The sequence below is a fragment of the Hetaerina americana genome, unplaced genomic scaffold (assembly GCF_022747635.1).
Source record: "Hetaerina americana unplaced genomic scaffold, ioHetAmer1.1.p SCAF_4, whole genome shotgun sequence".
Classification (NCBI taxonomy): Eukaryota; Metazoa; Arthropoda; class Insecta; order Odonata; family Calopterygidae; genus Hetaerina; species Hetaerina americana.
The window spans coordinates 81,914,790-81,929,723 of NW_027286985.1; the positions used below are offsets into that span (position 1 = coordinate 81,914,790).

Genomic DNA, 14,934 nt, shown 5'->3' on the forward strand with positions numbered 1-14,934 from the left:
AGGCATATTTTCATATTTAACATATGCATAACACACTGCATATTTTTTACATCTAGTAAAGCAAATAATTAACTATTTCTTCTGATAATTGAAATAATGCCTCCTTCACGGTTTTTTGGCTTTTAAACAATCTTATCGATAACAATTAGTTTCGAATAGATATTTGCAGGAAATATCGACATTCCATTAAAGTTAAACAATATTTATATTTTTATTCATAACTAATTGAATAACCCGCTTTGCCGTATGTATGGCAGAGGGTGTAAATATATTCAGACTGCCATTATTCTTTGGAGATTAATAAAATATATTCATTTACAGGTATCTGTACTTAAGGTATCAATTCAAAATTTTCAAAATGTATTAACCTCTGAAAAAATATTTTTTAGATGAATTCCCATGTTTCTCTCTTTCATTCTTAAGCAGCATATTAAGGTAATATTAGTCATTCTAAAGTTCATAGAAAATTAGAAAACATTCATAATTCGTTCTTTCATCTTTATTACTCAAATACATTTGTTGACATAATGTGTATTAAAAATTGCATCAGTATTCCAAATATCCTTTTTTAACCAAAAAATTTACTGAAATACCCTCTCAGCCACTATCCACAAAGTTAGTGGTGGAGGAGTTTCAGTCTATTCAGAGGCCTCATCTAAGGCTGACCCCCATATGAAGTGCACTTCTTTAGATGCTGATGGCACTGTCCAACTTAGCACCGGCAAGGAAATATACACCTTCATTCCTTGTTTCCTTCAGTGAGAAAGCTTGCAGATCAACCAGGATTCCCATAGATGTTTCTCTTCTCACCTAGCATTAGCATCCAATGGAAAACCTGAGGGAAAACAAATTAGGATTATGAGTTTTAAGTTAGTGTGGTTTTCTTAATCTACTTTTAGGACGTTGTAAGCATAAGTATAATTACTTGTGCATTCAAAATGGCTAAAGAAACATTTACTGGTTTAAGATGGAAAGATTGGTTCCCCTTTAAAAATAAAAAAAAATGGAAACTTTCACTTGAAATCTATACATTTAACCACATTGAAATATCAGAGATATAAAGCTTTAATTAAAATGGAAATAAATTTCATACAATTATTTTATTGATACAGATGCATTCATCCATGACAATTTCTTGGAAATTGGAAGGGCTGGTAGTCAAGTACTGCACTCTGATTGGATAGTCCTTTCCCACTCACTGTTTAATGGATATTTATCGTCCATGTTGATATTTCTTGGTCTTGGACAAGAAAGCTTCAAAAAATACCTTCAACCTGAAGACGCAGGCAGGATGGCCAGCCTGCCTCACTGTCATCACCACAAGACAACCAACAAGGATGGAGAACCCAGGAATGCAAAAACAAGCATTACAATAATTTGTTACTTAAAAATTTATTTAATGAAAAATAACACCCCATTTGAAGGAATTTCCCGAGTTTCAATTTGAAACCACATTATTTATCATTAATTTTGAATGAGTTTGGTATTGTGCTATAAATTATTACATCCATTACCATTGGGGTTTTATATGAAATTGCTGATACTTATGTGGATGTTAAGATTTCTAGTTAAATATTGCTATTTGCATGAAAGATATGGATATTATTTATGATTAAGACAGACTTGGCAAATATATATTACATAGAAGGATTAGCAAGAAAACTCAAATTTTTTTAATAAGGGCCTATATGGTTGAAGATAACTTTGTGCAAACTGCAAACAGATGATCCCCAGAGCACTATTCCATATGATTCCCCAAGAGAAATTAGTAAAATGATACACGAGTACCTTTAGAGACCTCGATGATACCTCTTAAGAGACTTCTGCAGGAACCAAATATCAAATAAATCAATATTCCACGTGCCAGTTCATTGAACATGTAGACCCAAAACCTTAGTATTGAATGTATTGATAATTATTTCTTTTTGAGATTGAAATCAATATTTTCTTGTAATATTGCACTATTAAATGCAAGGATCTGAGTCTTTTTGCAAAACTAGTGCATAAATATGCCAAGACATTGATAGTTTCACCTAAAATGAGAGTTAAAAATTTACTTAGTTGAGCAGCCGTTAGCGATTTAATTTATTGCTCTCTGGAAATTTTGTCAAAATGCATTTTATAAGAAGGAACTAGGCAAAAATTGACTCAATAATAAATCCATCTCGCAAAAGGTGATTCTTATTGAAATCATTTTTCAACAAATATAAGATGAAAGAATGATAAGAGCAACTTTGCCATAACACTTTCGCAACATTTAGATTAATTTAAATTTTACATTAGCTTCTGCAATGATTTATCTCTTAGAGAAATTAATCAAGTTCTTGACATAATATTTACTGTGGCTAAAAATACTTTTCAAAAATTAAGGTGAGGAATTAAAGCTAATTCTAATTTAACTGAAATTGTTTTAATTTGGTTTAACTTAACTCTTTTAAAAATATACTACGATTTTATGGGTACTAGATCTTCCTGAGAAACAACAAATTGGCACAAATAACGGCACTGGCCCCCTAATTATTACCCTGTTTATTAGTGAATGACACAAAATTCAGTTTATTACTAGGTGAGGTATATCAAAGCCAACCTACTAGTTTATTAATGTTGTTGGATAGCCTAAATGAAAATAACATGCCAGTCGGCATAAGCTTAGTATGTACTATGGCTTCACCCAAATCCATGATACGTAAAGTCAAATTTGAAAACAATTTGAAAATCAAACTAACAAAATGATTGAACAAGAGCAACCACAGTGATCAGCACCAAGTTTGATTTGTATAAATATGAGAGCGCAGCTTAACTCACAAAGGCCTAAAGCATGTGGGATTCAAAGGTTTGATAGAATACCTCACACCCAGTTGCAAAGTTGTTTGGCAAATTAGGGCATCTTGCCAAATTAAGGAATGGAGATGAGGCAGTTCATTTTCTTGGGCTGCCTGTGACTGGCATGCTGAGCACCCTAAAAATAATAGAATTAAAGTGAAGCTGGGAATTTTCCGAAGCCACCAGGAATCAGGCCTGGCCCTTCAGGGTTAAACTGAATTATCTAATCATTACCTTGGCTATCATACCCAGTTGCAAAGTTGTTTGGCAAATTAGGGCACCTTGCCAAAATTAAGGAATGGAGATGAGGCAGTTCATTTTCTTGGGCTGCCTGTGACTGGCATGCTGAGCACCCTAAAAATAATAGAATTACAGTGAAGCTGGGAATTTTCCGAAGCCACCAGGAATCAGGCCTGGCCCTTCAGGGTTAAACTGAATTATCTAATCCCTTGGCTATCACACCTCCCAGAAGATATAATTGCATACTAAATTTCCATCATAAGGTTATGTTAATTTAATGATTAAATTTGAAAAATGACTTTTTTCAATTAATAATAAGATATCAACAATCCTGCATCATTGGGATGATTACAAATTGGGCTTCTTTGGTTGCTTTTTGGACTTTTTCTGAAGATGTTATGCTTTCGACATGGGCTACTCTGTTCTCAAAAAAAAAAGGTAACTTGAATCTGTAATTGCACCTTAGTTGTCATAAAAGCGATAAATTTCCCAGCCATATAAATACAAAATATCTATATAAACTCAGTTTGGCAGACACTATGCACATATTTAAGAAGTGGTCTCTTCACTCTTTTGCCACCATCAGAAATTGGTGGCATATTTTACAAGAAAATTTTCATTTTGAAATGATTTTTTAATCAGGTAAAATATTTCACAATGAAAGGTAAAACATACTTTTAACTAATATTACTAAATGATAAAACTAATATTAATATATTAGCTCATCAGTAAATGAAATATTAAAGTTAGTATTGGAAAGACACTAATATACAGCCACTTCACTTCTCAACCGTGCGAAAAAAAGAATGGCTGACACCATACACTACCATAAATCCTGCCATTCCACATTCATTCTACCTCACTTCATTCCACCCAATATCCCCAACATATTCCTAGGGTCACCTGCTTTGGCTAACTTTCCGCCTTTTAATACACAATACCAGGCTTGAGGGCATGGAAATTTATATTTCAATGAAAGGAGAATGGGATGTATTTCCTACAAAACCTTTATTTGCTACATCTAATTTCAGCACAAGGGTGTCATCTTAAGGTACTTGAGGATTATGACTTTGCATTGACACTAGTTGTCACAAATTTAAAGATTTGTAGAAAATACATAGTAATCTTTTATTCTCGGCTCTATTACAGAGTCAACGTTTACACCATTTCTACTTGCTGAGACAAAATATAAATAATTAATCATCGTACTTATAATACTTGGGAAGTGAGTGAAAATATTTGGCAAATCGTCTCAGTTGAGCCAGAGCAACCTTAAGTTATAAGATCTTACCCATATACAAGCCTGTGCTCTCCTCTCGGCAGCAGGTGGACAGTTTTCAGGCCATTTTCCTGCAATTGGCCTAAGATGAAATGATGAGGGAAGCTTGACATGTTCCAGCTTACAAGTGGCCTCATCTGAAGCATATCTGGAGAGAAAAATTTCAAACTAGTATTTTTTTAAGACTGACAAAATTAAGGAATTGGTGGCTAATTTTAACGAGCTCCAGCATTGTTGCTTTGTTTTCCTTAAAAGGGTTCCTGGGAAATATATTCCAGTCGCTCACAAACCCAACTCTAGATTTGAGCTCTCAGCCTCTGTGCTTGAATGGTGAGTGCGATACTGATTAGGGTGCTACCGTCACATATGAAGTAATGAACTACTAAATTCATGTTGAATATTTACCCACTTAACACGCGATAGAATCTGCAGTCCCTACCCATTTCGAATAACATGCCAAGTGAGGGGTAGACCAGAAGGCGATCTGATTATAAATTGTGGAGCATCTACAATGACGAAGAATCAGGCGTCGCAAATCGAAATTTCAATGTGCGTGCACACAAGAATTGGGAGCTGAAGCAACCGTGATTGCAAACTCAGTATTACCGAGGATCGACAATATTTATTATTTTTGGGGAGGTGGCCGAAAGCAGAGGTCATTATCGCCATTAAGGGTGGAGATAAACCTGACGTCGGCAGTAGTCCACTCTTAACGAAAGTCACCCAGGGGTCCGCAGTTTAACGTCTCAAATGACGGACAGTGTACTCACCAAAAATGCTTTCCACTAAGCACCTTCATTACAGGGACCGAGACACCACAGAAAAATACCTGCCGCCTCTAGGATTCAAACTAGGACCCTCCGGGTGGGAAGCCAGTACGTTACCCACCGCAACATCCCGATCCCCAGTGATGAAAATTACGGGACCATCATTAATACATCCTCAGGACAATAACCAAGCTGAAGATCGTATTTACCGTGTACTTCAGTCCTCGGCTCAGAGGATGTATATACGGATGCCAGAAAGAGAAAGCACATTTCAAAATAACTTTGGTAGGCTGACTATATACGTACCAACATGCAACCGTCAATTTTGGAAAGTGGCCCTAAGATCCAGATAATTGAAACCTGACAATTAGAAACAATACACTGAACACGTTTATGAAGAAGACAAAACTACCACTGTATGTCGGTACCCGGGCTTATGTGAAATAGCCACTCACCAATGATTTAGATCTGCCCGTGATTTCAACCGCTTAATCTTTAGCTTAGTCTTAGCAGCTCGACGATATGCCCTCGCAGGTTCCACGAACTCCGGGATAGCGGAGAGTCCATCCGCTTCAATCGGCTAGCTCATCCCGGCTCTCTAAGCCAACTGGCGAGACCAAATGCCTGTTGCGAGTTAAGGGGAGGGAACTAGAGGGGATTATTGAGTGGGAGACTTCGCACAAGAGAGAGTGAAATCGAATTGGGACGATGGAAAAGGAGGCGGAGGGAATTGTTAGCCCATTTCAGTTCCGAAAGTGCGCATTTCGCGTATCTTCGGAGGGCTTTACGCTGGAGCGAATTGGAGACCTGCAGTTGACCGCTTCCTTCCTCGACGAAAGCTTGAGTGCCAAGTGAACGTACAGAGCTGCCTCCGAGACCACCAGTCAACAATGCAATTGCGTGCCCCTCCAGAAATGCGCGCGCGTCATCAAACGAGGCATCGGATTCAGTGAACACAGACTTGGGTCTAATTGTTAGTCCATGACTATACAAATTCATGCCGTAGCACACATGCAAGTAAATGAGCCCTATGATGATGCTAATGCCTTGCGATCCGGAAAATAATTTGCACACATAAAAAATATTTGCATGGCGATAAATTGCTGTAAGGAAATTTCATCAGGAACTAGGTAAAATGAATCTGCTGGCAACTATTATTCCCCAGTAGGTAGTATGCACTTGAATAGTTCCTTAGTTTTCCTTGAGTTTATTACGTAAGGTCATGATACCTTGTGCATTACGGGGAGGGTGGGTTGAATGGAGGGTCAGAGGAGAGGGGGAGGGAAGGTTGAGGCACAGGTGAAGCAGCATTGCCAATCCTGCCTTGGAGGTGCGATGAGTAAACTGCGTCCCATCCGACGGCCTGTCCAGTGCCCTGGGATATCCTTGGGTAGCATTCAATTCCTCTTTCGCGGTGACTCTATCATCTCTTTGGTTGGTCTCAATCCCGCTGCACGCATAAGGGTATGGGAATTGGATATGCTACTATGTTTATCATAACAGCGCTTTACATATCTAGCTCCTCTACGCTGCACACGATCCAATTTGGCAATTCATCCAACTTCGTGAGGATCCCATGTGCTCGTACTTGCAGCATATTCTAAATGAGGCCGAAGCGGCGAAAGATAACGTCCATGGAAGTCCACTGATTGTGAAACAACGGATGAAATGCCAAAAAGTATTGTTGCATAATTAGCACAGTGAAAAATTTTTAATAATTAATAATTTTTAAATTAAATCCCTGCATAACCCACTTATTGTCAGGTATCACTTCATTGTCCATCTCCAATAGCGCCTCCTTGTTATTACTTATGACTAAATGCTCTGAACACAAATTCGATAAATTTTTAACTACATGAAAAACGCGCAGTAAACGATTTATACAAAAAACATTATTTTCAAATCGATTTAATCTCTTAAATTATCTGATTATATCTTAAGTTTTCTTCACAATCCTTCGCCCGTCATATTTCTCTCCCAATGAGAAGCAGCAAATGAAATGCAGGACGGTGGCGGAATGCCTGGTCAGTATGGACTTTCAGCCCACACTGACCAGAATTTATTAATATCAGAAAAGATTCCCTGAAAACCATGTTTTTATTAAATTGTTGGTCACTGCGCAAAGAATGAGTATTTTAAGACAATCTAACTATCGTTACATTGGTATTATAATGCCTCTTTTGAATATTCCTCTACGGAAGTAGCGCTGAAGCGAGTGGTCAAATTCTTAACTTCAGCATTTTCGATCGTAAAATTTCGAAGGAAGGGGGAGATCAGCTGAGTACAAGTGATTTGTTTACATATTCACCAATGGTAATAAAATTTGGTTGACCATCCATCCATCTAATACGATCAAGCTTGTATCTTATTACGCGGATTCATAACGTTCTTTAAAATTGAAATGTTTTTCAAATATCATTATGCTAAACGTCAGCATTGGACTTAACGATATATGTGAATCTTAGTCATCGGCGACTATGTAAATATTGTTTTCTACCTGTAAATTTTCCTTGGGCAGATTAGTGAATGTCTTGTTATTTTTGTAATTATACAGACCAATCAGCGTGATAGCTTATTTGGCGATGTCTTTGAAAGAAATGCGCGTCGTGTATCTTGGTACATTTTTGGCTGATGCAGTAGGACTTCCTAGATATGTATTGTAATTCTTGTGACTGACCTTAAGTTTTACGAATGCTAAACAAATATGTCATTTTCAGTGATAGTTCAAGACGACGTTAGCAAATTCACTGCCAGAAATGGCTGTATCTCAAAGCCTTTCTTATAATGTGGGAAGAATGAAAAACCAATTTCTCGCATTGAGTGCTTATGACAGGCATAAAAAACTAATTAATGACTACCTACTATGCCGAAAAGGAGCCTCAGCTCTATTGAAACGAGACACGTAAGGCAGCGTTAAATTTAGCAATTTTCTTTATTATTTAACATAAAGTAGTCTTACTTGACACTTTCCTCTTTTCAGATCTAGAGACAAACGAGATATAGATATAATAAGAGAAAATCATAAGTTTTTATGGGAAGAAACAGATGAGCCAAGGACTTGGGGGGAGAATTTGGCGAAAAAGTATTATGATAAGCTCTTTAAGGAGTATTGCATATGTGACTTAAGGAAATACAAAGAGAATAAGGTATGTCTGTGACATATTTTTCGTGTTATCGGACGCTCTTGGTACAACAGTTAATTTTATTAGCGTATATTATTACATCTGTAATCATAATAGAGACTTTCATACTCAATAATTATCTTGTATTATTTGATATTCATTTATTTACGGTAATTGTAAAATGCAAAATCATAGATTAGTTCCACAATTATATAAAACATTTACAAACGGGTACAAATTACATAAAGTTGCATACTTGTTGTTGAGAATTAAAATATAATTAAGAATTAAAGAAAAATTTTGATTTGCAAAACATGAAAGACATTTTCAGATGGTATACAGGTACGTAAGCATACCTAGTCAGGTTAATTAATGTAGACAAAATATCAATATCAAATAATATTCCAAATTAAAAAAATGGAAACCGAAAATTAGATACCTAGTATTTTTTAAAGGCCGGATGATTGTACAAAATGATAAATGTCAGTGGTAGTTATCAGCTAGACCTTGGGGCATCGATTAAGAAAATTTTCCCAATGGAACAACTTATTGATATGTATAGGTAACCATGCAGCAATAAATAGCATTCTAATATTCTTCAGAAATTTTTATGTATTATATTTTATGTATGATATTTGTATGCGAACCTAATATCAAAGGCAATTACTTATACTGTGAAAATATTTTGCACTCTCCCAGGTGAAACCAAATATGGTATACATTAACTAGATTTGCTGACAAGTGCAGCAAGTGGGGCATTTAATAAATATTGCCTAAACTTCCCTATCATTTCTTATTGCAGGTCGCCCTAAGGTGGAGAATTGAAAAAGAGGTTATTGATGGGAAAGGTCAATTTATTTGTGGTGACAAGACGTGTATTGAGAAGGAGTCCTTGAAGTCATGGGAAGTCAACTTTGCTTACCATGAAGGGGGAGAAAAGAAAAATGCTCTTGTGAAGCTGAGTGAGTATTAGAGGGCACCAAAAAAATCATTCTTGAATAATACATATTAAGGCAAATACATTCTTGTAAAGGGCATACAATTATAATATCAAATGCCTGACTTACTTAGTTAAATTTCATATTTCAAGAGGATTGGATCAACTAGTGGATAAATTGGTGAGCACTCAATGTAGTGAACACCAGTGTGGTCTGTAAGCCATCATTTTGAGTCTTAAATTTGTCTGTAGTGTTTGTAAATTTTGAGTCATAGGCCACCTTTTATGGGAACTGTCTTGTGCCAGAATCGTTCTCTAATCGTGCATCAATCTTACTCAGCTTGCATATTTTTTCCTTGGCCTTCCTTTTAATCCATATTGCCTTTCTTCTGTTGCTCTTTTGTGAACTACCTCATGTCTATATGTCCATTTGACTAGGTAAAATGAGAAATGAGGGAGATTAAAGATATGGATTAATCAAGATCAATGAATAAAAGCAAACACTGTCATTAGGGAAGACCATATGTTTGTTTAGTAATCATCCCATCCTGTTGAAATTAAAACTTTGTTGAAAAATCATTCAAAAATTCTTAGGTACCTAAATAGAAATGATAGAAATGCTAAGTGAGATGAGATGAATCCTTCACAAATGAATAATAATTAGAATAGGATGTTTTGACAATTATTTATTATCTGTAACATCATTTACATTTAATATTTTATTAAGTTTATATTTAATGGTTCCCACAATTTAAAAAAAAAGTAAGACTTCAGTATACTTTTTAAATTTTTAATTTGAATGAAGTTTATATGAAATCTGGACATATGAGTAAAGTGACAGTAAGTAGCCCGAGGACTGGCTAAATTTCAGCTTAAATGTTCTGGTAATCACAGTTCATTTTTTTACAGGACTTTGCCCAGCATGCTCTCATAAACTAAATTATCACAGCCAAAAGAGAGAAGTAACGAGAAAGAGAAGAAAGAGCTGCTGCAATTCCTCTGAAGTGCTCACCAAGAAGAAGAAAGACGAAATCAATGCCATTGATAGCAGTAGTGCACAACCTTCCCAGATTACCTCCGAACCCGTTGTGCAAATAAAAATAGAGCCTGGTACAGAGGAAGAATCAGATTCTAACATTTGGAGGGCATCAAATGTTGTCAGCGAGGAAGAAAAATCCAGGGAGGAAGAATTTGAAGAATATTTGCAGGATCTGTTTGTGTAGCGTTTCGTTTGAGATGCATATTTATTTTTCTAATAAAATACTTTTTCAAATTTGGTGTATTTTTGCCTATTGGGTAATGGTATTAGTTTCATTTAGACCAATCACACTGTAAATTTTTACAATTACTCCACGGAATACCATTTTGAAGTAAGTGTAGGCTTGGGTGATGATTTAGATTTGCATTTCACATAGGCATGAGGAATTTTTTTAGCAAGATATCAAATGTTAATGGGTTTTACAACACTACAGTGACATTGCAAATTAAGTTCTAGAGTTCAGTACCAACTAACCTCTATTCAACCCAGAATACCTTGTGGCTAGGGTCATAACCAAAGTTCCCAAAAATAGAATGCATTGCTTTTCTAAAGCTGTATGTTCAACTATGTATTCAACACATCCTTTTGATTTCAGGAATCCTTTGTTTGTAGATATTTTGCATAAATGTATTTCAAGAAGATCTATCGCAGATAAAGACTTTTTTAATGCTGCAAGTTGGTTGATTCAGACAAAAGCATGAAATTTTCAGTGATCTATTTGAACAGAGGCAGAATGGCAAATGTATTGGTTTCACATCAGGTTTGCTATCACGCAATTTTCAACCATCGCATTCCATTACCTAACTCATCAAGTAAGAAAGTGACAGTTCCAGTCACCTCTTCTATCCTCCCTCTCACAAAGAATTGCCTTAGCCTCATAAGAAAATCTTTCTGCTGCCTATGCATTTTATTTGAGCTATTTGTGTATCTAGAGTACATGTGGGTTTAGTATTTATGAAGTACATTCTTATTGTTTGTGTATCCAAATATTTCAATAAGACCTTAACTAAGAATGAGAAATTTAACTAGTAAAAGTATCATGCTACTCTGATGCACATCTCCTGGTGGTGCTTTGAATACATACTTTATGTTTAAAGTAGCATGTGATACTGCCAGTCATCCTATTAAAATAGATATGTAGCTGAGATTTGACAAATTAGACCAAAACCTTTCATCTACGGTGGTTTCTAAGGGATTCTAGAATTTCCATGGGAGGGGGGAGAGGTGTAGTAACAGGATGTGTTGTCAATAGTGACTATAAGGATTAGTTGGTAGGATTGGTGTTGTGAGTTCATGGAACTGTGGGTAACCATGAAAGGTAGTGACATGATTCTATGAAGAAAGAAGGGAGGGATGTGACTGTGGGTTTGAAGTAATAGTCCACTAATGCCAAGATATGCTCTGTTGGGGGATTAATGCTGGACAGAATGGGAAACCATGGATTTTCAGTTGCAGTTTTGGATTAGGAGGGGAGAGTGGCAATCCCAGTGGGCAAGAAGCCATATTTGGGTATGTGGTTACCTGGGAACGATAGAATGAAAGCATAAAGATTACCATAATGATTGCCTTGGTCAGGGATCTTGATTACAGTTTTGCAAATGATAGTTTATTTAATTCGTGATTTGGAGAGAGGCTTTTTGGTGGGATTAAAGATGGTCATGATCATGTCAATTATTTTGTTAAGGATGAAGAGGCCATTCACTAACACTTCCTCTCTCGTTCCACATCATTCCCTCATGTTGAACTTTTGTCTCTCAAGCTTGGCCCTCATCTCCACCAAAACCATACAATTTGATATCTCTACCATTTGACTATCCAGTCAAACAAGCACCCCAAACAAGCTGCAATGTGGGCACTAAGTTGTGAATCTTTCTCCACCTCAATATGACAAGCGTGAAATCATGATTTTAAGTAAAGGCCTCTCCTTTTACCAGACCAAAAATAAACCATGTGAAAAGCAGTTGAACTGCCTGAGCTTATATTGCTCACTCACATTGCTCCCTGCTCTCATTATTCTCACCCATCATTATAGATAATATATAAATGAAGTGTCACTTTCCATTCTTTGAGGAAAGCATTCATAAAATTCAAACGGTATATGGTAAAACTATAAGTAGTTCAACAAAAATTGCATATTTAAGAAAGAAATTGTAAGACATGACAATAGAGTAAAGAAGCCAGAATGCCCATATGCATTTGATTGAATGCCTGGCATTCAACTATAATTTCGACTCATTAGAAACACTAGAAAGAATGGCTCATTAGGAGCATAGCTAGTCGGCTATAAGCTGCAGAAGCATGGAAATTAAGTATGAATGATGAAATATATCAACATATTAATTATATGATGGATACAATGGATGTTTTGGGTACTAAACGAGAATGTCTAAAAAATAGTCTTCAAATACCAATAAGAAAAGAAGAACACAAGTTGGATTCTAGAAGAAAAGAAAGACTTAGAACAAAATTAAATAGGGCAAGGTGAAAGAAAGAAAGACTTTTGGAAATAAAATGTTAAAATTGGAGAGACCCTATGGTAGATGAGAGAGAAAAGAAAAGTCACCGCAGTAGAAAAAGATGACCAAATATTGGAAGAACAATAGAAAACATATTGAAATTGGCACGTGGTACTTAGCTAGCCCAAATGAGGCGAAGAAAAGAAGTATCCATTGAATTTTTGTTTATTGCTGTACATTTGAAAGGACTTAAATAAATGAAATGCTTATCTGCTAGGCCTATCTTGTGTATTAGAGTAAAAGAACATAGAATAACATAATCTCAATGAGAATGATCAAACCAAATGGGGCTCATACTACTTGAACAATTCATTCCCACTGTACTAACTATTTTAATTTGGATTTTACTAGCTATTTTGCTTGAACTTTGATTGCCAATACATGAAGCAAAAACTCAATTATAACAACCTGATCTACCGTATTTTCTCATCGATAAAGCGCGCGTTATCCATACAAAAATGTTCAGATAATCGAAAAAATGACGATGCGCGTTATGTAATAAAAATTGAACAAATCCAAACATTTCCATGTCTATGTACACAATAATTTAAAAAAGAGCCTCGTAAAAATATATTGGTCTAGAAGCGTGCCTTTCTAATTGCATTCTACTTGATTCAGATCTGCTAATCTTACAATTATTTCATCTAAGAAATCCATGAGAAAAAGAAGAAACATATAATTTCTATACTTCATTTATTCTAATATGTAGTACTTCTTAATTCTAATCTACAGTACTTCACGTATACGTAGAGTACGACGTATTATATACATGCACGTATATATGATATATGTATAAATATATAACAGGATACATAGCTTACTCGAATCAAAGAAATTCGTCACCTGAATCACAATTAAATGAATTAAGTGAATTTATTACCTGTTCAGACACATAACCGAGTTCACTCTCCGAAGTTAAGTCTTCCTCATCTTTTAGCACTGGCGTTGAAATATTGCCAAAAGCTATTTTAAATCCATTTTTTACACAAGTCACTCTAACACCCTGCCAACTTTCCAGGATGCACTGGCTTATTTCTTCATAAGACTCTCTTTTAATTCTTCCCGATTCTGTGTAGTCTTTCATGGCAGACATCATCCACTTTTCCCAACTAGAACGTAACTTTGATGCAAAAGATTTATTAAAGAATAAATCCTGGCAGCCTCACGATTTCCTTTATGTTTCGCGAAATTGATTACTTCTAGTTAAACATCGCCTTATAAGATTTTCTTCTCCATGGGTAATTTTCTTGAGAGAATTCTAAATCACAAAATCTTAACTCAATTCAGGTTTTAAACGATCACCATGTAGGCGGCACTTTCATAGAACTTGGAGAGCGTATAGAACAGCTGAGCGTCAATACTCCCAAAGCAAAGTAAATCCAACAAAACGAGAAATTCTATTTCATTCATTCTCTCATTTTTCATATTTGATTTGCAAAAATTTAATTTATATTGCAAGTAAAAGGGCACATAAACGATTTACGAATCATAGCGAAAAAGCAATAAGGCAGCATATTGTGTAGGCTTGTAAATATTGTTAATTTTAGATCCTTCTGTTGTTTGGAATTAATTTAAATCACCTGGCTCTAATCTTCTGTATACTTACGGTAGATACAGCCACATGCAATTATGATTCCATGTATTCAGTGGTTGTTACCATATATTTCTATATGGATATTGACGTATTTTTACACACAAAATATGTAATTTTTACGCACAAGTATATATGCATATATATATACACAGTCGTGCGTCATTATACACGTTCCAGATAACTATTGAAGCCCTGAGCGTGCGGTATCAATACAAATTCACGATAACTTAAAAGATCCGGGTGCGCGTTATCGATGGGAAAATACGGTATTTAGGAGAGGGTTATTAATCTTCTCAAAGCATTAAATTAAAAGTTAAAGCATTAATCTTCTCACTGTTAATTATCGTTTTAACATGAAAATGAAGTTGAAACAACATTTCAACTAAGTACATAAATCTTTGCCAAGTACCAAGGTATCACAAGTGTATCTGCAATCCTCACTTAAGACAAATACCCTAAGGGTTAGATCTTATGATGGGCATAATTGTGGAGAAAATAAATTTTCACAAACATGGAAAATTAAAAATTCAAATAATTTGAATATGAAACTTTTTCCTAGTATCAGTCTGAACGCCAATGTTTGAGGAGGTAAAAACATTTTGCATGGAATATCCTCT

General features: G+C 35.5%; 2 protein-coding genes across 3 annotated transcripts; one reads left to right on the forward strand and one right to left on the reverse strand.

Annotated features, from left to right (window-relative positions):
• Window positions 1–493: 493 nt before the first annotated feature.
• Window positions 494–14,027, reverse strand: LOC139692240 (uncharacterized). Of its 2 annotated transcripts, XM_071590309.1 has the most exons (6): window positions 13,604–14,027; window positions 4,355–4,490; window positions 3,058–3,177; window positions 2,848–2,959; window positions 1,268–1,308; window positions 494–835 (listed from the first exon to the last, which is right to left on the reverse strand). In XM_071590309.1, exons 2-6 carry the CDS (start codon window positions 4,356–4,358, stop codon window positions 807–809), a joined length of 306 nt encoding a protein of 101 aa, XP_071446410.1. In that variant the 5' UTR covers window positions 4,359–4,490; window positions 13,604–14,027; the 3' UTR covers window positions 494–806. The 2 variants fall into 2 exon arrangements, with proteins under 2 accessions (XP_071446410.1, XP_071446411.1); XM_071590310.1 differs by lacking the exon at window positions 1,268–1,308.
• On the forward strand, window positions 7,320–10,434 carry LOC139692160 (protein FRA10AC1). The gene is made up of 5 exons (XM_071590223.1): window positions 7,320–7,422; window positions 7,827–8,011; window positions 8,090–8,255; window positions 9,034–9,193; window positions 10,078–10,434. The coding sequence occupies exons 2-5, from the start codon at window positions 7,866–7,868 to the stop codon at window positions 10,389–10,391; spliced, it is 786 nt and encodes a 261-aa protein (XP_071446324.1). The 5' UTR covers window positions 7,320–7,422; window positions 7,827–7,865; the 3' UTR covers window positions 10,392–10,434.
• Window positions 14,028–14,934: the final 907 nt, after the last annotated feature.

What these genes read in the sequence shown, in the direction of transcription:
- LOC139692240 (XM_071590309.1), bottom strand. An exon ending in AACTGGGTATGATAGCCAAG is followed by an intron (nt 2,960 to 3,057) that starts GTAATGATTAGA and finishes TATTATTTTTAG; the next exon opens with GGTGCTCAGCATGCCAGTCA. An exon ending in CCTGCGTCTTCAGGTTGAAG is followed by an intron (nt 836 to 1,267) that starts GTATTTTTTGAA and finishes GTTTTCCCTCAG; the next exon opens with GTTTTCCATTGGATGCTAAT.
- LOC139692160 (XM_071590223.1), top strand. Translation starts at nt 7,866, where the DNA reads ATGGCTGTATCTCAAAGCCTTTCTTATAATGTGGGAAGAATGAAAAAC. An exon ending in GGAAATACAAAGAGAATAAG is followed by an intron (nt 8,256 to 9,033) that starts GTATGTCTGTGA and finishes TTCTTATTGCAG; the next exon opens with GTCGCCCTAAGGTGGAGAAT. An exon ending in AAATGCTCTTGTGAAGCTGA is followed by an intron (nt 9,194 to 10,077) that starts GTGAGTATTAGA and finishes ATTTTTTTACAG; the next exon opens with GACTTTGCCCAGCATGCTCT.